The 21,342-nt window shown below is 39.9% G+C and overlaps 2 protein-coding genes across 3 annotated transcripts; one reads left to right on the top strand and one right to left on the bottom strand.

The window, feature by feature from the left end:
• Positions 1-1,753: 1,753 nt before the first annotated feature.
• Positions 1,754-8,764, top strand: LOC118470644 (uncharacterized). The gene is made up of 3 exons (XM_055013179.1): positions 1,754-6,853; positions 7,000-7,133; positions 7,462-8,764. The coding sequence occupies exon 1, from the start codon at positions 5,022-5,024 to the stop codon at positions 6,288-6,290; it is 1,269 nt and encodes a 422-aa protein (XP_054869154.1). The 5' UTR covers positions 1,754-5,021; the 3' UTR covers positions 6,291-6,853; positions 7,000-7,133; positions 7,462-8,764.
• A 130-nt stretch (positions 8,765-8,894) lies between these two features.
• Positions 8,895-20,840, bottom strand: znf341 (zinc finger protein 341). Of its 2 annotated transcripts, none has more exons than XM_023275106.3 (16): positions 20,783-20,840; positions 19,652-19,762; positions 18,518-18,708; positions 18,062-18,211; positions 16,424-16,747; positions 16,140-16,323; positions 15,735-15,828; positions 15,554-15,644; positions 15,267-15,447; positions 13,642-13,892; positions 13,224-13,432; positions 12,604-12,700; positions 12,344-12,476; positions 11,172-11,283; positions 10,900-10,970; positions 8,895-9,785 (listed from the first exon to the last, which is right to left on the bottom strand). In XM_023275106.3, the coding sequence occupies exons 1-16, from the start codon at positions 20,811-20,813 to the stop codon at positions 9,220-9,222; spliced, it is 2,796 nt and encodes a 931-aa protein (XP_023130874.2). In that variant the 5' UTR covers positions 20,814-20,840; the 3' UTR covers positions 8,895-9,219. The 2 variants fall into 2 exon arrangements, with proteins under 2 accessions (XP_023130874.2, XP_023130875.2); XM_023275107.3 differs by having other exon boundaries at positions 15,735-15,825.
• Between the last annotated feature and the right edge of the window lie 502 nt (positions 20,841-21,342).

The following is a 21,342-nucleotide window of genomic DNA, read 5'->3' as shown; positions in this document are numbered from 1 at the left end:
TCCGAGTGCCTTCGAATGCACCATGTAGACGTCACGTCCTGTACAGTCAATGCTGCTACAGATAGGAGGTGACACGACCCCCCTGAGGGGGCTGATCTTAGACCTCACTCATGTGGTTGACAGCTGGACTTCGGTGTGGCAGTAAGACACTAGTTAGACTGGGTTAGACTACATGCTAATATAACTGTTCACAATGTAGTAAATGCTAATAGTGTCTAAATTCACATAAAGTCTTTGCTTGCGAGACGAGCCACTATTTCCAGTGAGCCTGGGCCTTGCTAATTTTTACTTCTGTAGCTAGCTAATGTTAGAGAACAGCCACAGAAAGATGGTGGGGGATCGTCTGTGGAAGTTTTTCTCTTTTTTTGATAATTACAACCTGTGGTTCTGACAACAGACTGTAAGTCAAAAGAAATCACACATTCACTAAGACTGTACATGACATTAAAGTGTAACCAAACCCCCAGTCACACCAGGTTTTCATGCACTGTTTGAAAACTACATCCTGCTTGTTTAATGCTGGTTTTTATAATTTTGGTGTCAAGGTCATAATAACACCAACACTGATGTGTTTCATCATAGTACAGTCATATCACTTAGTTTACAGCCGAAAAAACGTTTACATGTTAAGTATCTCTTTAAAGGTTTAAATTGTACACATCAGATTGTATCAGTTAATAATGAAAATTATCAAAGGAAAAAACATAGTTCAGTCAGTGTGATTCTTGTAGGAGACAGTAAACAATGAAGAGGAAGGGAACCACCAGCAGCTTTTCCCAGCCTAAAAGAAGAGAGGAGGAAGAGCATCCCAGAGATGAGATGGAGGAGGAAGACTTCAGAGAAAGGAATAAAGGCATGCAGAGCTCAGACAGCGAAAGGTAAATCAGACTATCTCTGGTCCAGCTGCTATGAATATTGCTTTAGTAAAATATATCTGAGTAAGAGGTGCACCTGTCGCAATAATTACCTTTCTGGACAAAATATTATCTGATGTAGTTAGTCTTTTAATTTTAAGATGATAAGTAGATCCTTAATTCTTAAGAATATCCAAATATTGGAATTATAGAATTATTGTAAGAAATGTCTCAAATACAGAGCATCAAAAATAAAACCACAAATCTAAGACAATAAATAAAATTATCTGGACTCTGACTCTGTTCTAGATGAATTGATAATGTAATCATTGTGGCAGGCTGAACATAAGCATAGATCACACAAATGCAGATTTCCCAAAACAGTGCATAAGACAGACATTGTCGAGTCTTAAAGTCTTAATCTAATTTGTTGCTAAATTTAAGAAACATTTTTAACATATCTAGCATTTAGTTTCTTCAAAATGTATAAGGTTGACTTTATTTCAGTTTAAATCTTTTCCCCTTTCTGCTAGACATATCAAATCACATATTGTGATTGACAGCTAATAAGAACAACTCATGTTTAGGATTGGCTGACAAATACAAATGATATTTACTTATTTAACATACTTATTTCAGCAGTATTTGCGTCAATTTGATAACGCCTGCTGGTTGGTTTTATCCAAATCCCTCATTCCATTTCGGAATAATGTTGCTAACCGACAGACAGACAAGCCAATGCCAATCATCACATGATTCTGCCATATATATATATATATATATATATATATATATATATATATATATATATATATATATATATATATATATATATATATATATATATGTTTGTATATTGCTGCCGAGTGTCACATTGTTTCCTCTGACTTGAATAAACACCTGCAGCATCACAGCAGCAGAAACCGTCAGTGCGTCTTTACGCGCATTTGCACGTGGGGCAGCAGCGGTCACTTGATTGGGATCAGACGATAAATAATATTCTGTGGGCTTGCACACACCATGTCAGCTGTTCCACACAGACTGAAGGTTTACAGGGTGGAAGTATTTGTATTAAAACTTTTCTGGATGAATCCTGAGCTCCATCAGAGAGCTACAAGGTGAACTTCAGATCAAAATTCCTCACGCCCAGGCGCGTGCGTGCATCTTTAAAACCATGGAAACGCTCCGAACGCATATAAAAGGTCCGCAGACCTTCGATCGGCCATTTTTGCACCTGGACTTTGTCTAGACCTCTTGCAAATTGAACTGAAAGCATCTCGAAAGCAATCTTCCTGAAGACAGACCTCACTGGATCGCCAAGACCAAGAGAAGAAGAAGAAGAACTCACCGGAGAAAGCACCTTTGGACAGAACACCTGCAGTTTGCGTTCAGGTAAGAAAATTCATTTCATGCTTTTCCAGCGTCTCACTAATCCTCCGATCTCTGTGAACATTTTGAAAGCGGTTTCAGTGCAAAAAATGAGAATAGTTTGTTGAATTTAATGTTTGTTAAGTAACAGAATTTCGAGGGCCTGTCTGTAAAAACACAGTGTTGCTGACATTTCTAAGTGAGCCCAAACTTTTGAACAGTAGTGTACATTTTGTCCACATTTGACGTTGAAAGTTTTGGGGAAAATGGCAACGACTGGACTATTTTTCATAAAATGTTGAAAATATGATCTGTTCTGACCCCTGAAGGTCCTCAGAAGCTCTTTCCTAACTTTCTGATGTAAATTTTATTTTCATGTGATGTGGTTAATTGGTTTGTTTGTGCTGAGACCAGTAATATGATTGGCAAAAACTCTGAATACTGTCCACATCAGACAGCTGTATTTTTATACAGGATTGTTTGTGTTTCAGATAATTTTTTATGTATTTTAAGGTTTAAGACATGTTAAATGATTTCTGTATATTTTAGGGTTAAAAGTTTTAGATAAAGATGGCGACTGGGCCATTTTTCACAAAATAACAGAAATGTGTATTTTTGGTAACCATGGAGATGATGAAAGTATTACAGCTTTTATGCACGACATTTAAATTTCAAGAACAAAAACAATTGTTGCTTTTTAGATATTTGCTGGTATTTGAAAGAAAAATGATGCATATTAAGGATACAAATGCATACTATTAAAGTGCAGATTTTACAGTTTTTAGTAATTTACAAAGAATAAATAAAATATGAATAAAATTTAAAAAAAATAAAATCCGGTAGGATATCTGTTTAGACTTCGACAGTAGGGAAAAATGTAAATAATGTCTGTCACAAATCTGTATTTTTTACTAATAATAAACTGTTCTTTTATAGTGTGTAGCTGTAAAATTACTTTGTTTACAGAAAACTCTGAATACTGTCCACATCAAACATTTGTATTTTTATGCAGGATTGTTTCTGTTTTAGATCATTTTTTAGTGTATTTTAAGGTTTAAAACATATTAAATAATTTCTGTATATTTTAGGGTTAAAGATTTTAGATAAAGATGGCGGCCGGGCCAATTTTTTTTTTTTTTTTTTTTTTTAATAAAATAACTGAAATGTGTATTTCTGGTAACCATGGAGATGATGGAAGTATTAGTAGAAGCGTTGGGGTGGACGTCATGACGTCAGAACGTGCAGGTGTAAACAAAGCAGCTGAGTTGACCAGGTTGAAACTGTTGTCGGAGCATCAGGTCCTTTTCAGTTCAGAGCTGATCCTGTGTCTGAACTGACCTGAAGTCAGTGTCTGACTGTCAGCGGGCAAACAGCTGTAGTGTTGGATCTGTCATTTGTCATCATTTAGGAGCCTTAAACTTCACGTTGTTAGTTGATCACTCTGAAATGTGTTTTCTCTCCGAGTGAAGCTGTTTTTCTGTTTTCGTACCGAAATGTGAGAGTGACTGAATGATTTCCAGTTTCTAACCTGGACAATGACAAGAGACTGTCACAGAAGCGCCCACGTTTGTGTGCTTATTTTGGAGACGTTCTGTTGCTGGTTCCGCATGACTTGGTCAAGGTGCCCGAGGTTCAGTTTGCGTAATTACGCACGCGGTGTTGTGCGCTGCAGCTGGTTGGCTGGATGAGTATTTTCTAGCGGTGATGGAGGCTGTGGCAGCATCTTGTAAACACAGTACACACAGTATCATGGAAGATGAAGAAATCAGTGAAAGTGTTCAGACCCTCTTTGCAAACTGTCACATTAAAAATTCATTTAAATACGATGTGGTTATTTGGTTTGATGGTGAGACACCAGTGAAATGATTTTATTAACGTGTGTTTCTGTGTGGACGCATCACTGCTGCATGTGACTGGATCTGAATCTGTTCTGTGTATTTAGTATTTACTGGTTGAGGCAGAAGCACTATGAGACATGAACTTTTTCTAGCTGCATTTTTTTGAACAATTTACAGATTGTCTGTATTTTGGTAAATAACATAATTACTAAAAAAGTATAAATTTTCATGTTGAATGATTCAGGCAAAAGCTTTGAATAAGTAAGTAAGTAAGTAAATAAGTTTTACAGGATATTTAAATTTCAAGAACAAAAACAATTGTTGCTTTGTAGACATTTGTTGGTATTTGAAAGAAAAAATGATGCATATTAAGGATACAAATGGTATACTATTAAAATGCAGATTTGACAGTTTTTAGTAATTTACAAAGAATAAGTAGTAAATTCATGTGTCTGTTTAGACTTTGACTGTAGGGAAAAAGTGTAAATAATGTCTGTCACAAATCTGTATTTTTACTAATAATAAATTGTTCTTTTATAGTGTGTAACTGTAAAATTACACTGTAAATTTGCTAAAATATAATTATTTGAAGGTGCTCAGACCCTCTTTTTAAAATGTCACATTTAAAGTTCATTTTAATACGATGTAGTTATTTGGGTTGCTGGTGGAGACACCAGTGAAATGATTTTATTAACGTGTTTCTGTGTAGATGCATCACTGCTGCATGTGACTGGATCTGAATCTGTTCTGTGTATTTAGTATTACAGTGGTTGAGGCGGGGGCACTGTGAGAAATTAGCGTTTTGAACAGTTGTAACTTTTTGAATAATTACTGTTATTATATCATTAAAGCTCAGCATTTCTAAATGTAAGTGTATACACTGGCACAATAATGGTTAAATTAAAAAAAACTTTAAATAACTGGTAAATAAAATCCACATCAAAAATCTGTATTTTTATGAATGGTAATTTGTTCGTTGACATCATTTTACCTCAAAATTACACTATTTTCATTGTATTTATTTATTTATTTATATTACTCCTCCTTTCCCCCCTCCAACGTTGCCCGCCACCCAACCCACATCTCTCCTCCCTCCTCATCCTCATCCTCATCCTCCCGGTCCAAATGTTGCTCCTCCTATCCCCCCTCCAGCGTTGCCCGCCTCCCAACTGCCATCTCTCCTCTCTCCTCATCCTCCTGCTCCTCCTCATGTTGCTCCTCCTTTCCCCCCTCCAACATTGCCCACCACCTAACCTCCATCTCTCCTCATCCTCTTCCTCCCGGTCCTCAGGTTGCTCCTCCTTTCCCCCCTCCAACGTTGCCCGCCAACCAACCCCCATCTCTCCTCATCCTCCTCCTTTCGCACCTCCTCAGGTTGCTCCTCCTTTTCCCCTCCAACATTGCCCACAACCCAACCCCCATCTGTCCTCTCCTCATCCTCATCCTCTTCCTCCGACTCCTCATGTTGCTCCTCCTTCCCCCCCCCAACGTTGCTCGCCACCCATCATCCCGCTTCTCCTCATGTTGCTCCTCCATTTCTCCCTGTAATGTTGCCCGCCAACCAACCCCCATCTCTCCTCATCCTCTTTCTCCCGATCCTCATGTTGCTCCTCTTTTTCCCCTCCAACATTGCCCACAACCCAACCCCCATGTCTCCTTTCTCCTCTACCTCCCGCTCCTCCTCATGTTGCTCCTCCTTTCCCACTTCCAGCATTGCCCGCCACCCAAACCGTATCTCTCCTCATCCTCTTCCTCCCGGTCCTCATGTTGCTCCTCCTTTCCCCCCTGCAGCGTTGCTCGTCACCCATCCTCCTGCTCCTCCTCATGTTGCTCCTCCTTTCCCCCCTCCAACATTGCTCGCCACCCAACCCATATCTCTCCTCTCTCCTCATCCTCTTCCTCCCGGTCCTCATGTTGCTCCTCCTTTCCCCCCTCCATCATTGGTCGCCACCCATCATCCTGCTCCTCCTCATGTTGCTCCTCCTTTCCCTTCTCCAATGTTGCCCGCGACCCAACCCCCATCCATTTGGGGGAGTGGTGGTTGGGGGCAGTGGTGGCACAACAGTTAAGTCTCTGGACTACTGATCAGAAGGTCAGAGGTTCAAGCCCCGATGTGGCCACTGTTGGGCCCTTGAGCAAGGCCCTCAACCCTTCCTGCTCCAGGGGTGCTGTACCACGGCTGACCCGTCGCTCTGACTCTCCCAATTGGGGAGAGATGCGAAAATCATAATTTCCCCTCGTGGGATTAATAAGGGATAAAAATAAAAAATTAAAAAAAAAAATCTCTCCTCTCGCCTCATCCTCCCACTCCTCCTCATGTTGCTCCTCCTTTTCCCCCTTCGGCGTTGCCCGTCTTTATTCATTGTATATAGTTCGTTTGTACACTGGGATTTTTGTTGGATGTGATAGCATCAAATTTTATTTGAATGAATCTGTTGTTATTATGTCTGGTCGATCTATTCCAACTGTATTTGAATCAATTCAATTTGACTGCATATTTTTGTGGCCTTGTAATGGACTGGCGAGCTATCCAGGGTGTCTCTGCCTTCGCCCTGAGTCGACTGGGATAGGCTCCAGCCCCAGCGTGACTCTACAGAGGATCAAGCCGAGTGCAGATAATGGATGGATGGATGAATGGATGTATGGATGGATGTATGGATGTATGTATGTATGGATGTATGTATGTATGTATGGATGAAGACAAGGAACCAAGCCCATCAGAGATGATCCTAGAGATGACAACCAGCCTGCAATGTGACAACAGGGCAACTTTGTCAGGAGCAGAATGCACTGGTAATTTACATGTACCTTTGAAAGAATCACCCTACAGATGCTACATGTTTACATAGGGATTTAGCAAACTGCATATCACTCAGTGAGAAAATGTAGTTCTGTCAGAATCAATGGAAAAATCAATCTACATGTGTTTCTTTAAATAGCTGCTTCCTGGACACCAAATGATTTCAACAAGGATGGAACATTGAGGAGAAATATTAGTCATTTCGAAGGAAAGATGATGGGAAACATGTCCAGGACCAGTGCATGAGACATGAGACCACTCAACTAATACAAGGTGAGTCCATGGAGTGAACTGGCTCATTAGATACTTTATGTTAATATATTACCAAAGGTAAACTCCTCAAATGAAATGTGTTTACAGATAAAGTCATTTCAGTGGATGTCTTTACTATAGATGCAGATGCTGTGAATGACAGCCTCAACACTGCATTTACTACATTGTTAGACTCTGTTGTTTTTTTCTCCAAATGTAAATACACCAACCCAGGGTGCTGGGGGACTTCCCATGATGCACTGAGCACCTTCCCTCTCCTCATCTCCTCTCCATACAGTTAGATGCCACCATTGTATGTCACTAACTTTGCGTCTGGTCCTCTCTGCAGGTTTCTCTGGATCTGGAGCTACATGTTTAGATCTGCTGTTACTGGCTTCACTGACCTGCAAAGAGTTCATGTTCTCTCCCTCCTCTGTACCCTCATTCCAAATGGAGTTTTTTTTTCAACTTCCCAGCAATGGGAAGTTTTTTTCCTCCATAATGCTACTAAATGCTTGATATGATCAAACAGTAATGAGAGTCTTACATAAAAAGTCACAAAAAAAGACCTGTATCTGTTTGTTTAGAAGTTTGACATTATAGACCCTTTCTGTAATGTTAGATTTTAAAGAAGCTTATTCTATGATTAGAAAATCATGTTAGTCTCAAAAAAATCTGTTTTCAAACCACTGGTTTCTCATAAACACCTGTGACTCCTTCTTCAAACACACTAGATAATGACATAATAAAATGAAAATAATATAGCAACTCAAATCACAAATAGAAAATATGAAGTAAAATACATCCAAATCAGAGACACATCACCCACAACTACATGTCACCTCTTGAATGTTGTTTTTAAGTGAAGTCCAGAAGTTTAACAGGTGCAGCAGCTTCTGACCTCTGTGGACTGAGCTGAAATCGGTTCCAGGGCTACAAAAATTGGATAATTTTAAAGTACTGATGGTTTCCTCCTGTTACTCTCTGCTCTATCTGCTTCATTTTGGATTCTAAATAATCCCATGGACTTTAATATGTTGCTATGGTAAATACACATTTGCTACTTGATGGTTATGAGCAGGGTGGACATTTTATAAAAATGGCTGCAAACATTCTGCAGGGTTATTCATTATTGTTGCACAAGTCCATGAAAGTCATTCACAACTGAAATTATTTCTGAGGGATGTTTTTAATACTATCAGTTTTGTCTAAACTTAAAGCTAACATTTCGATGATATTTTGATGCGAGGGATTCATCTAATAATTTTGGTCATTCCACCAGGTGAATATTGTGTGTAATTTAAGCTAAAATCTCTGCATCAATTGATTGAAAATTAAAATCAAATTGACATAACTTCATGAAATTAGCTTGCCAACTACACTGTAAACCCAAATAGCACAACTACAAAAACAACATAAACAGTACTGGTGTAGTAATTAACACCACATATTTAGTTAACTATAAATTTGTGAGTCTTTCTACCTAGTAATGATGTTTTCATTTTATTTGGGTACATGTTTTTGAGTAAATATTGTCCACAACCTCATGATTTATGACTAAATCATAGATTCTGTAATAATAATTAGTCCACTATTTACCTTTACTCCAGTCTGGAGTAAAGGTAAACAGAACAGGTTGAGGTAAAATGAGCATACCAACAAATCTGCATACCAGAAACTGAATCAAACTGATTATACTCAAGAGGTAGAGTATTGGAGTATGGAGCCTTACGTATAATGCAAGTACATTTAAATGGACACAAAGACATTCTGAAACATAAGTAAACTTATGATAATTTAATTTTTACTGCATTAAAATTAGAAAAAATGCTGTCACTGCTTTTGACATCAGCTTAAATGAATCACTGTTGCTGAACTTGCACAAAATTTGTACACAAGAACATGGAAATGGTCTCCTGGTAGTCTGGACAGTACAGATGCAACAGGTAACATCTCTCCCACATCGTTTTCACTTAGTTAAATAAGTAAAAGCAGTGTGAATAATTTAAATAACGTTTTAATTTAAAACAAGTAATAAAATAAATTTGCAGATTCTTTTTGAGTTGAGTTTTTTTAGTTGGTCCATATCCAGAAAACCTTCCTAAGGCTACAAACATGGCTGCCGCAAACAGTTTTGGTCATTGCTCCGAATCTGTTCCAGGGCCTCGTTGCCATGTTCCACCCTGTCATCCTCCTCCTCTTCTCTTTCCATCTGCTCTTCAATTGTAGTAATAGATAGTGCAGCCTGACAACCCTCGTCAGTCTCCCTCCCTTCCTCCTCCTCCTCTTCCTCCTCCTCCTCATGTGTTTCCACTTGCTGTTGGCTGCCGTTTGAGCTGTCATCCCCCTCTCCATTATCTCCCCCAATCCGTGCCCTTTTTGCTTTTCTCATGAACCTGCTTCTTCTCCCGTCATCTTCTCCATCCTTCTCCTCAGCCCTCAGGACTCCTGTAACCTCGTTTCCCTCTGTCTCTCCTGTCCTTTGTTCAGTTCCTGTTCCATCTCCTGCTGCGGGACATTTGTGATCTCTGTAATAGCTCTGTCTGGTAAATCCCTTGTTGCAGGTGGAACACCTGAAGCGGTAGTTGTCTGTGTGGGACTGCTGATGCTCGAGCATGTGAGCCCTGCGGCTGAACACCTTCTGACAAAACAGACACTTGTAGGGTTTGATACCTAGAGGAGAGGACAGGTTATAAAACAGAGAGACGATAATAAGCAATATTTCCACACCTGGGTCACCACCAATATCTTAAGGGTATCCCTAAATCTGGACACATAGGCAAAAATACATATTTTCAAGAAAATTTTAATTTTTAACAACATTTTATTTAATATATAATTTTTAAATGAATTGAATTTAATACATATTTGATAATTACTCAAATATATATTTAATATAATGGCCATATTTAATCCGTGGAGGCAAAAAAAATCTATATTTAATGAGATTTTGTATGTGTCCAGACTTTAGGGACACCCTGTATTGTAGTCGAACAGACTCACTATTTCACTCTGGATTACAAAATCTGCCTTTGGGTTTAAAAAGGCATGTTTTATTTTTTTTTAAATCACCAAAATTACACCAATTATCAGAGCCAGGAACTGTAAAAACAGCAAGAATCACCGGAATTTCAACTTCCTGACAGACCTTGAACTAATCATGCATGGTATGTTGTTACTATTTCATTAAAAATGTTCAAATAATATAGTTTGTGCTAACCAGATTCTGTGAAAACCAAAAAAGTCTGTGCTCCATTAGTCATTGGTCATGTCACAAAAATTCAGGGGCTTTTTCACTGAACTGCAGACTCAGTTTGCACATAGTAAATAGGCAAGTAGACAAGTATGAAACAAGTTTAAAATAGAAGTAGTAAAACATTGCTAATATGTACAATCACCACTTTTTCCAGTATTGGTTAAATCTATGGGCACTTGGAAAAATGTTGTACATATTGATTCCAAAACTTTCAGTTGTTGGAAAATAACTAATCAAAGAAATGGGTCTTTTGCTTATTTCTGTTTTCTGATTTATGGTATTATAACTCCCATACTGCACAAAGGACACTTTTGAGTTGTCTCGACTTCTAGCTGGCTGAGCTGTTTCTATATAGATGCAGGACTTTATATGACAGTGAAAATATAGCCCACAGTGAGTGAATATGTGACAGGAGCAAAAACCCCATACATACTGTCTGTGGGCTCAGAACATTATGAAATAAATCATGTGGGGAGTAATATTTTGTTACCTTTGGCTTAGTAACATTTTTTATTCATGTAATTAGCTCACCAGAATGTGACAGGATGTGGGCCTTGAGTTTGTCTGGTCTGTTGAATTCTTTGGTGCAGCCTACATGTGTCCTGATAAGAAAACAGAAAAGTTAGCATAGAATTAAATATGTAAATATATGTCCATATAAGAATGGGAAAAGCTGAAAGAAAAAGAAAGAACTGTTGTAGGAAAAGCTGAAAACGGTTAAACAATAAAAGATGAAGGAAGTTTGAATTAAATAAAATTGGAACTATTTCAGTGACTACAGCAATCTCATTGGTGAGCCTCACCTGAAGGGACACTTGTATTTCTTAAAGGGTTCGTGGATGAGCATGTGCCGTTTCACTTTGTCTTTCCTGTTGAATGTCGCCTCACAGAGGGAACATTTGTAAGGCTTTTCACCTGTAAAATGAAATTTTTTATCAAACGAACACCTTTACTTTGATGAATGCCCTAAACAATAATTATGTATATTACATGATGTACAAACAAACAACTAAATTTAAGTGTTTGCTCGGGCTAAACAATTTAATCAGTCACCAACAGAAATATCAACACATCCAGCAATGACTTAGCCACAGAATTACCACAAGAAAAGCACTCAGAGAGTGCAGTACTCCGCCAAGGCTGCTCAGTCATTGCATCATCAATGGCTGAAATCTTGACAAATTTCATGGCAGAAGTCATGGCTACATAGAATGTGGCCATTTAATATAGATGTACCCACAAACAAAATGACCTTGCGCTGAGCACAGGTGTGTGTTATGCATGTGTACGTTATGTACGGATACCGAATTGCTTGACCTAAATATGTAGCGGACGACAGGAATTGATAGGACTCAAACACCCCTTCAATTTAATCAATTGTTCCTTGTATCATTTCTGACGGGATAAGTCATGATAAGTGGATTTGTAGTAAGATCGCAATCAATGGAGTTATGTGACGATTGGCTTACATCTGTCTGTTTGTCTGTCTGTTAGCTACATTACTCAAAAACGGAGAAACGGATTTGGATGAAATTTTCAGGGAAGGTCAGAAATGACACAAGTACCAAGTGATTAGATTTTGGCTTATAGTCTGGATCCATGGATTCGTTAAAGATTTTGTATCTGCAGACTTATCTGGAGTTATCCGTCGAAAATGATACAAGGAACAATTGATTAAATTGAGGGGGTGTTTGAGTCCCATCAATTCCCGCCACCTGCTACATATTTAGGTCAAGCAATTCAGTATCTGTACATGCATAACACACCCATTTACTCACCGCAAGGTAAATTTTTATTAAAGATTTCATCCGTCGGAAACAACACAACTGAGCAGCTTTGGCAGATTACTGCGCTCTCTGAGTGCTTTTCTTGTTGCTAACTGGGATAGTCCAGTGAGATTTCTTTTTTTTCTAAAAACTTTCTGAGAAAATCCTGCACAGTTCTATGAATGTTTTCAGCTGAGGGTCTTTCGAACCTGAGTGAATACGTGTGTGCAGTTTGAGGTAGTGCTCAGTCTTAAAGGCCTTCTTGCAGATCTGGCACTTGAACCTCCCTCCAACGCCATGAGTGGGGAGGTGGCGTCTGAAATATCTTTCACACGGGAATACCTGGGAACGCCAGAAAGAGAGCAAATTAAACATTCCACACATGTCAAACCTGAGCAACAAAGCTGCACATTTTGAGGCCAAGAAATTGAGTGTGGGGAGAGGGTTGAATGTCAGATGTAGAATGTACCTTTTGACAGTGGGGGCAGGGAAAGCTGTGTGAGGCAGTCAGTAGATGTTGCTCCAGTGCTTCCTGGGTAGAATATCTGCTCTGACATTTCACACACCTGAGGCAAAAGGCCAAAAATGTGGTGGAGGGATAAGAGTTAAATGAAAAACATCTACAGTCACAAAAATAGGACCAAAGCACAAAGGCATACCACAGCCACAGCAGAAAAGCAAGAATGTAAAATGTGGTGAGTTGATGGATGAAGTTGCTAGAATTCTTATATATATTTCTATTGTCAACAAAACTTCCATATGTGTCTGCCTATCCATATTTCACCTCTATTTAGGGCACTCAGCCCCGCTCTCACTCATTTTTACTGGAGATCCTAAAAGACTGCACTGTATTTTTCAGCAAACATTTCTCAAACATTTGTCTGGGATGATTTTAAGCTGCAGAAAAATACACATTTGGTGCTCTACTGAGTCAAGGTCTAACCAGCCACAGCCTTTCTCCACCTTCCCAAACTCCCTTTCTCTAGATTATAGATCAAAAACACTGAAGTCAGCTCTGATAACTTTGCAATGCCAGTGTTCCCTACAGTTAACATGTAGTGTAAAACACCCAAAAGAAGTTAAGCTGACCTATAGATCGTTGTTTCCTTGCGTGTGCTCTGCTGTGGGCAGAAACAGTGGGAGTACTGGTGGACTCCCAGTTCAAACAGTGAGGGGAACACTTTGCTGCAGAGGTGGCAGCGGTAGGTCAGCTGCTCTTGGTGCGTCCGGATGTGTTCCAAAAACTGATCCAACTTCTGGAAGGTCTGAGAGCAGGACTTTAACACACACTTATAAACCTGCATGCAAAGAGATGTGCAATAAATAGTCACTGATTCTGTATGTCTTGTCTTTTATTCCATTTACTTCAAATAATTTATAATTTACTTTGCTCTTTTTTAATGCATACCTTAGCATGTGCATTTGAATTTATGCCTCCCATCTGTTTTCTATATGCTCTTCAGACATGCACCACTGATGCATCATTTCTACCTTTCGCTAGACTCACCTGCTCCCCTTTGTGCTGGGTCAGGTGGGACTTGAGCTGGAAGTACGTCTTGAACTTGCTGGCGCAAAACTGGCATTGGTAGGAGCTGTCTATCACAACGATCTGCTTGGTTTGAGTTTGACACTGTTGGTTCTGGTTGGACTGCACCTGCATTTGGACCTGAGGATGGCCATTCTGCATGTCTCCGTCTTGGCTTCCCTCCAGATCAGCCTGAGCCTCAGTCACACTCTCCTCCAAATCCCCTGGTGCTGCTGCAGTAAAGAAAGATACAAAAATACTGTGAGGACTGGATTTATAAATGTGATGATGGATGAGTTGCCTTTATTACGACACCAAGGAATGCAGCAGAGTTGTGGGACAATTGGCGTTGGTTTGTCTGTTAGCAACATTACTCAAAAATGGACTTGGATGAAATTTTCAGGGAAGGTCGGAAATGACACAAGGAAAATTGAGTAGATTTTAGCAGTGATGCGGTTTAGAATCTGGATCCATGGATTTGTTATAGATTTCTGTATCATTGTGAGACAGCGGCATGGCGTCGCTATAACTATGACAACAAGGGAACACTACGTCAGCTGCCTGCTGACGATCACATGATTGTGATCCTACTACAAATCCACTGCTGCGGACTGATCAGGACTTATCTGTCGGAAATGATACAAAGAGCAATTGATTAAATTTTGGAAGTGTGTCCAAGTCTCATCAATTCCCGCTGCCTGCTACATATTTAGGTCACGCGATTTGGTATCTGTACATGATGTACACATGCATAACACACGCCTGTGCTCACTGCAAGTTCATTTGGTTTGTGGGTACATTTATATTAAATGACCGCATTGTATGTTGTCGTGATTTCTGATCATCAATAACTAATAAACAAATGGTGCATTTCTAAAAAAAAAAAAAAAAAAAAAAAAAAAAGGCTGCATTTCTGACAATGCCATATGGGGGAATGAGCAGCCTTGGCAGAGTACTGTACTCTCTGAGTGATTTTGTTATTTTTACAAATGTCTGATATAAAAGCAACCTGTTTTGGATGTCAGACTGCTCTACATGTCAGGAAAATGTGAGCACACAACAGTATGAACTAGCTTATCTACTGATGATAACTAGAAGATTAATCTGAGGACGTAAATCCACATTAGTATCAATCAGTTGCTGATTTCAAAAACCATATTTGTTACAGCTGGGGGGCAGAGATGACAAAAAAAGAAAACAAGTAAGTAGTCAAATATCTACAACATGTAAATCCTCTATCTGTTCCTTCCAGGAATAGTAACACCTGTGGACACTTGGAGAAATTGTGTATATGTTGATTGCAGGTTTTTTCAACTTTTGTAAAATAAATAATCAAAGTAATTCAGGTTTATTTTTTTACTTTAGTCTGCAAACACATTTTTGAGTTGTCCGTACACACAGAAACTGATTTGGGTTCAGGGGGGCAGAAGTGGTCATATGTTTTCCCCTCCAATTCATCATTGTCCATCAAAAGCTAGCTGTGTGGCCATCCTGTAAAGCTCAGAAGCGGTGACAGCAGGTCAAAATTATCTTCAAAGTTGTGGAACTCAGCATAGTCACAATATCATTGTTAAATTTTTCATGATGTATTATTTAACAGACGTTACCTGTCTGTGCCGACTCTTCTTCTGCTTCTGCTTGTTGATCGCTCTGCTGCTGTGGTCCCTCCTCATCCTGTTGAACTTGCTGCTGCTCCCCGTCCCCTTCTTCCTCAGTGGATGACACCGGCACCACCTTTACTGTGATTGGTAGTCTTGACACTGTGCTGGCCACACTCATAGGCCACACCTTCAAAGCAAAACAGTTGTTGTTACTGTACTCACAACTCATGGGAAACTGAAGAAATTTCCTAACGGTTCAAAATGACCTCAAAGAAATGTGTGATCCATTATACCTTGTGTGTCTGCATGTGTTTCTTCACATTGGACTTCTGGGCAAAGGCGCGGCCACAGACGATACACTGAAATGGCTTCTCTCCTGTGTGGCTGCAACCCGAAAATGGTTACAATTCATTTTCTTCTGGACAGATATACACTTTTATATGGATATAGTCTACATGCTGGGAAGTCACTCACCTTCTAATGTGCTGCTGAAGATCAAAGTTTTTCGAGAAGATTTTGTCACAGAAATTACACTTTAGTTTGGGGCCTTTTCCCTTCAGATGCTCTGCTGAGGAGTGAAGGAACAATTATCCTGGAACCATCATCACACATTTCATATCTGTGGCCGTGCAGTTTAATTAATCAATGAGAAGTAGCATGTACATTTTAAAACAACAGTATTTTTATGTACTTTTGACTTGCAGTGGATTTAACAGAAGTATTCAATTCAATTCAATGTGTGTATGTGTGAAGACATGCGGTGGATCCTTAGTGTTTCAGAGAATTTTCAAAGTATGGTATGAAATTAGTCAAATATAAGAAGTTCATGGGTGATATTTTGAAAAAAAACCCATCTTCTTTAATCAGTTCCTCAAATACCTGTGGCTCCATCTGAGTTTTTTTTGCTGTTCCTTGGTCTTTTGGGAATGATGACCTTTTCAAAGTCACCCAGTTCTGTCATGTTGGTGGTGACGCTGCAGGTCTTTGTTTTGGTGCTTTGTTTGCCGGGGCTGTAGACAGGAGGGGTAGTGAATGACTGACTCTCCACACACTGACTGGGCACCTAAAGGAGACAGACATGGGCTTGGTGCTTTGTCTTGGAATTAAAAGATGTTGAACATACTTTACACTAAGGTGGGAACCAAACAGCAAGCTTCACTCACTTGTACAGGATGGAAAGGTTGCAGACCCAGGGTGTGGATCTCAGCACCACCACCCCCGGCCATATGGGGCAGTGTGCTGTACACCTGCACCACTGAGTTGCTGTGGTTTGCTGGGACCTGTGAAGATAGTGGCTGCTGTCCAGCTGGTAGGGGGTGTGCTGGTGCCTGGCTGGAAGGCAATGGGTGGGAGGACTGCTGCTGTTGCTGCTGCTGCTGCTGCTGCTGCTGCTGCTGCTGTTGATGATGATGATGATGGTGGTGGTGGTGGTGGTGGTGATGGTGCTGAAGGTAGGATACACCAGCTGTGTGCATGCTTAAGTTGCTCTGCAATAAGAAGCAGTTTGGTTTGTTTTTAATGCAGCAAGGCTCAATCCCAGTTACCTCACTCATAGACTTACAGACTTTGAGGGACATTCTTGATAACTGTGTGAGGCCCAGAGATGTCCTACCATCAAGTCAAGTGCATGAAGGCTCTGATGCAGACTTTTCAACACTATTATGCACCTTATCTGTCAGTCTGTACATTTGCAGACTTTTCAGAGGGAATGCTTATGACTATCGTGCCCCCCAAAAAATGGATATAAATGAAGCAAAGATGGTACATGAACGAAATCTGCTACGAATTTAATTTGTAAGTGAGAGAATCTGGTTGCTCACTGTTGAGGTTATTTATTACTTCGCCAAGGAGGCGGAGCCTCCACGGAGTTATGCGACGATCGGCGTACAGTTGTCTGTCTGTGAGCAACATTACTCAAAAATGGACTAACAGATTTCGATGAAATTTTCAGGGAAGGTCAGAAATGACACAAGGACCAACTGATTAGATTTTGGCAGTGATGCGGCTTATAGTCTGGATCCACGGATTTGTTAAAGATTTTCATATCATTGCGAGATAGCGGCATGGCGTCACTGTAACTATGACAACAAGTGAATGCTATGTCAGCTACCTGCTGACGATCACATGAATGCGGTCCTACAAATTGACCGCTGGGGACTTATCCGTCCAACATTATACAAGGAACAATTGATTCAATTGTGGGGGTGTTCCCAAGTCCGCCGCCCGCTACATATTTAGGTCATGTGATTCGGTATCCGTACATAACGTACTCATGCATAACACACGCCTGTGCTCAATGCAAGGTCATTATGTTTGACGGTACATCTATATTAAATTGCCACTTTCTATAGTGCCGTGATTCCTGCCACAATTTTTTGAAATGATACCACAACTGAGCAGCCTTGGAGGAGTACTGCGTTCTCTGAGGGCTTTTCTTGCTACACATTTGTAGAGAAGTTTGTGTTTTCAGTCAGGTATCAAAGTTCCTCTTCGGCCTGAGGGTGGAGACTGTTTAACTGTTAAGCAGTCTCCAACCTTTTTTATTCTAAAAATAATAGAAATCCCATTCATGAAAAGCAGTGTTTTATGCTGACTGATTTAGTTTACTTAAATAAACCAGGTGAGGTAATATGTACCTCACCTCAAGTGAGTGGCCCGGCTGCTTGTGTATATTTCCCTACGTGGCCCTTGGTGAAAAAAGTTTGGACACCCCTGGCTTAACAGAAGTTAAGCAGTCTGTTCTGTTTAACAGAAGTGACAGAAGAAACCTACTGTGTAATGTCACCCCCACGTTGTGTTACCTGTATAGGTGTCTGCATGGTGGCCATGGGCTGGTCAATAGAAGTGAAGGCTGAGATAGCCGACATTAGAACGTCGTCACTGACCAGCACATTGCCTTGGACCAGGGTGTGCGTCAAAGGGGATGGAGGGACTGTGATGTAAGTGGATACCTGATGTAAAAGTGAGTAGAAACACACAAACGTGAAGTGCATCTGTGTATCTTTCCAAACAGCAACAGCTAAACATATCTCCTGAAAGAAATTCACATGCATTCTTATCGTCCTGGTCTTATTGCTGTCCTCTTTATTTAAAAATTTTAAAACAAGACTTCTAAAATCCTGTTTACTATTACTGCATCCCTCATGTGTTTTCCTCTTTCTAATTCTATGTGTTTACAGACAAAGCAACAAAATAAGATCTAAGTGATTCATCATTTAATCAGTTTTGAAATAGGTAATAACCCTCTCTGTCCTCACCTGTCTGTTGGCAGGAGTCTGTGGTACGGAGCTGATTGGTGGGACGGCTGTGTAGGCATTGGTGGACGCCAAGGACACTGTGGACAGGGAGGGGGTGTTCGACTGGCACTGCTCCCTCTTGTGGGTCATGAAGGCTGGCAGAGAGTTAAACTGTTTCTTACACTTCCCACAGAGGAACACGTCTTCATCGTCTGCAGAGAGGACAGAGATGGAGGTTTGAGACAAATACAGTAAAAACAATGTTGATGATATGCTGTATGACGGGCTGCAAAATGGCTTGGTGGGTAGCACTGACACCTAGCAACCAGAAGATCCCTGGTTCATTTCCTGACCTGGGCCTGGGATCTTTCTAAGTTTGCATGTTCTCCCTGTGCATGCGTGGGTTTTCTCCGGGTACTCCGGCTTCCTTCCACAGTCCAAAAACATGCTGAGGTTAATTGGTAACTCTAAATTGTCTGTAGGTGTGAATGTGAGTGTGATTGTTTGTCTCTATGTGTAGCTCTGTGATAGACTGGTGACCTGTCCAGGGTGTCCCCTTCCTTCACCCTCAGTCAGCTGGGATAGACTCCAGCCCCACCTGACCCTAACAAGGATTAAGTGGTGTATAGCTAACGGATGGACAGGTGATGTATGATTCACATATTGCATTGTATTGCCAATTAATAAACCATAGTTGTCATTCCATATTGAATTTTTCTTTTGCTATTGCTGTGCTAATCCCCCGCTCCTGTTAGGTCAAAAAGCATTTTGGCATGCAGAATGTGATGATGCATTTCACATATCAACGTGCACACACCAATAACCATGACATTTGTGGCCAACTTTTGATTATTTCAGGGATTGAAGAAATTGAAGTATGAGTTAAAAAAAAGACAACAGGGGCCCTGTTTCTGAGACTAAATGCCATATTCTGAACAAGTGTGCCTGTTGTTTAAGCTGACATTTACTGATCTTGAGACAAGATTTTACAAGATTTCTCTGGTATACAATCTTGGCCTAAAAATAACATCAGGATCTCGTCCACTGTGATGAAGCTAACATCCAAATTCCTCTTGCCATACATGATTTCCAGGAGTAAACCGAGAGAATAACACCACCTTGCAGCTGTTACACGCTGTATTTGCTGTTACATACCCATTGACTGGATAGTGGGTGTTCCAGAGACGTTTTGGTTGTTTGGATCAGGAACTCCTCCTTGGCCGTCCAGCAGAGACTGAACCGCCAACACAGTTTGGTTGTCCATGCCTGAAGTGGAGGAAGAAGATGAGGGTGCAGACACAGTGTTACATGCTGTAAATATTGCTATGAAGTATTTTCTACCCGCCACATTCACTGAACTGTGCTAATACATTTGAATGGAGAATGATCAGAGTCAGTCATCTTCAGGACACTAGCGGGTTTATTGTAAACAACACAGGAAATACAACAGAGTCAACCTCAAGGGCAACTAAAATGTAGAAGCCCTGCTTTTTCATATATACAGCTCCAGAACTGCACCACGTGTCACAAAATCTTCCTTTGGGAAGGCAGCTAATGTGCAATTGTAATCTGACTCTCTTCTTATCAGCTCCTGAATGTTCACATTTGGTTTCATCTATTTCTTTCAAGCCATTTTACATTTAAATGTCACAAGATCTCTAGAGACATTGAGCTAACAAAACCCTTTACATGTTAAACAGCAAGGTTCTGTGCCTCCCAACTTTTTACATGAAGCTTTTCTTCGGTATTTTATTATTTTAGCAGATTTAAAGGATTCAATTGCCTTTGTTGTCATGTGCAGAAATCCTTAGCTCATTGTGTCTACATAGTGTCACGATTCATCTGTTCTGTAGAGTCTATTTACAGTGAACCTACAGATGTAATAATAATGGTGAACTATTCATGTTTGTTTCCCAGCAAACACACTGTTAGCCCTTGTAGGTATATTATAGCATAACACAGAAGGTCTCCATTAAAAATGCCTGTAGCAGTAATGTCAAATTTATTCTGAATAGCGCATAATTTTACCGTCTGAATTCAGTGAAAACCATTCTCATAATAATCATCCCATAAGATTCTGACAGTAATCAATCAGTTTGTTTACATCCATACATAGTCCAACTTGTATGAGGTATTTTGATTGTTCCAGAAAAACAGACGCCTTCACATGGACTTGCAGTGGATTATCTGCGTTTCCGAATGAGCCTGCAATATCGCATTATTTAAAATATCCATTAACGTGTTATTGTGTTTGTAGATACGTAGTTACTGAAAAAATATTCCTACCTTCAAGCACTTCAAATATTGCCTGCGCCATCTTGTATCGCTCCTGCTCAGCGCTCGGCGTTAGATTACTTTGGTCTGGTACTTGGAAGGTAAATCCCATAGACTGTAAATCCTTATGAAGTCAAGAAAATGCGACGAAAATACTTTAAGCCACTAGTTTTTTAGTAAAACGCTCGCTAATTATTGTTCACAACAGACTGGGGGAAATACAGCACGATGGAAATACAGCTTGTTTGTTTGTGTGAAGCCTCAAAGCGTGACGAATAAGGTCTTTGTTAATTAACTCAAGTAGAAAAGTAAACTAACACATTTATGCTTTTAGTAGAGCCAAGCCCCCACAGTTGTTAAAATGGGAAATTAACCTGCACCTCATGAATATATATATATATATATATATATATATATATATATATATATATATATATATATATATATATATATATATATATATATATATATATATATATATATTTAAAAATCCGTTCCTTTTAAGTAAACGAACACAGTGAAAGCGATAGTAGTGTGTTTTTTCAGTGGAACATAAATGCACCTTGCAATCG

This window comes from Amphiprion ocellaris, chromosome 8 (genome assembly GCF_022539595.1).
Source record: "Amphiprion ocellaris isolate individual 3 ecotype Okinawa chromosome 8, ASM2253959v1, whole genome shotgun sequence".
Taxonomy (NCBI): Eukaryota; Metazoa; Chordata; class Actinopteri; family Pomacentridae; genus Amphiprion; species Amphiprion ocellaris.
The sequence above is the reverse complement of the archived record's forward strand: the minus strand, read 5'-3'. Positions and strand labels throughout refer to the sequence as shown.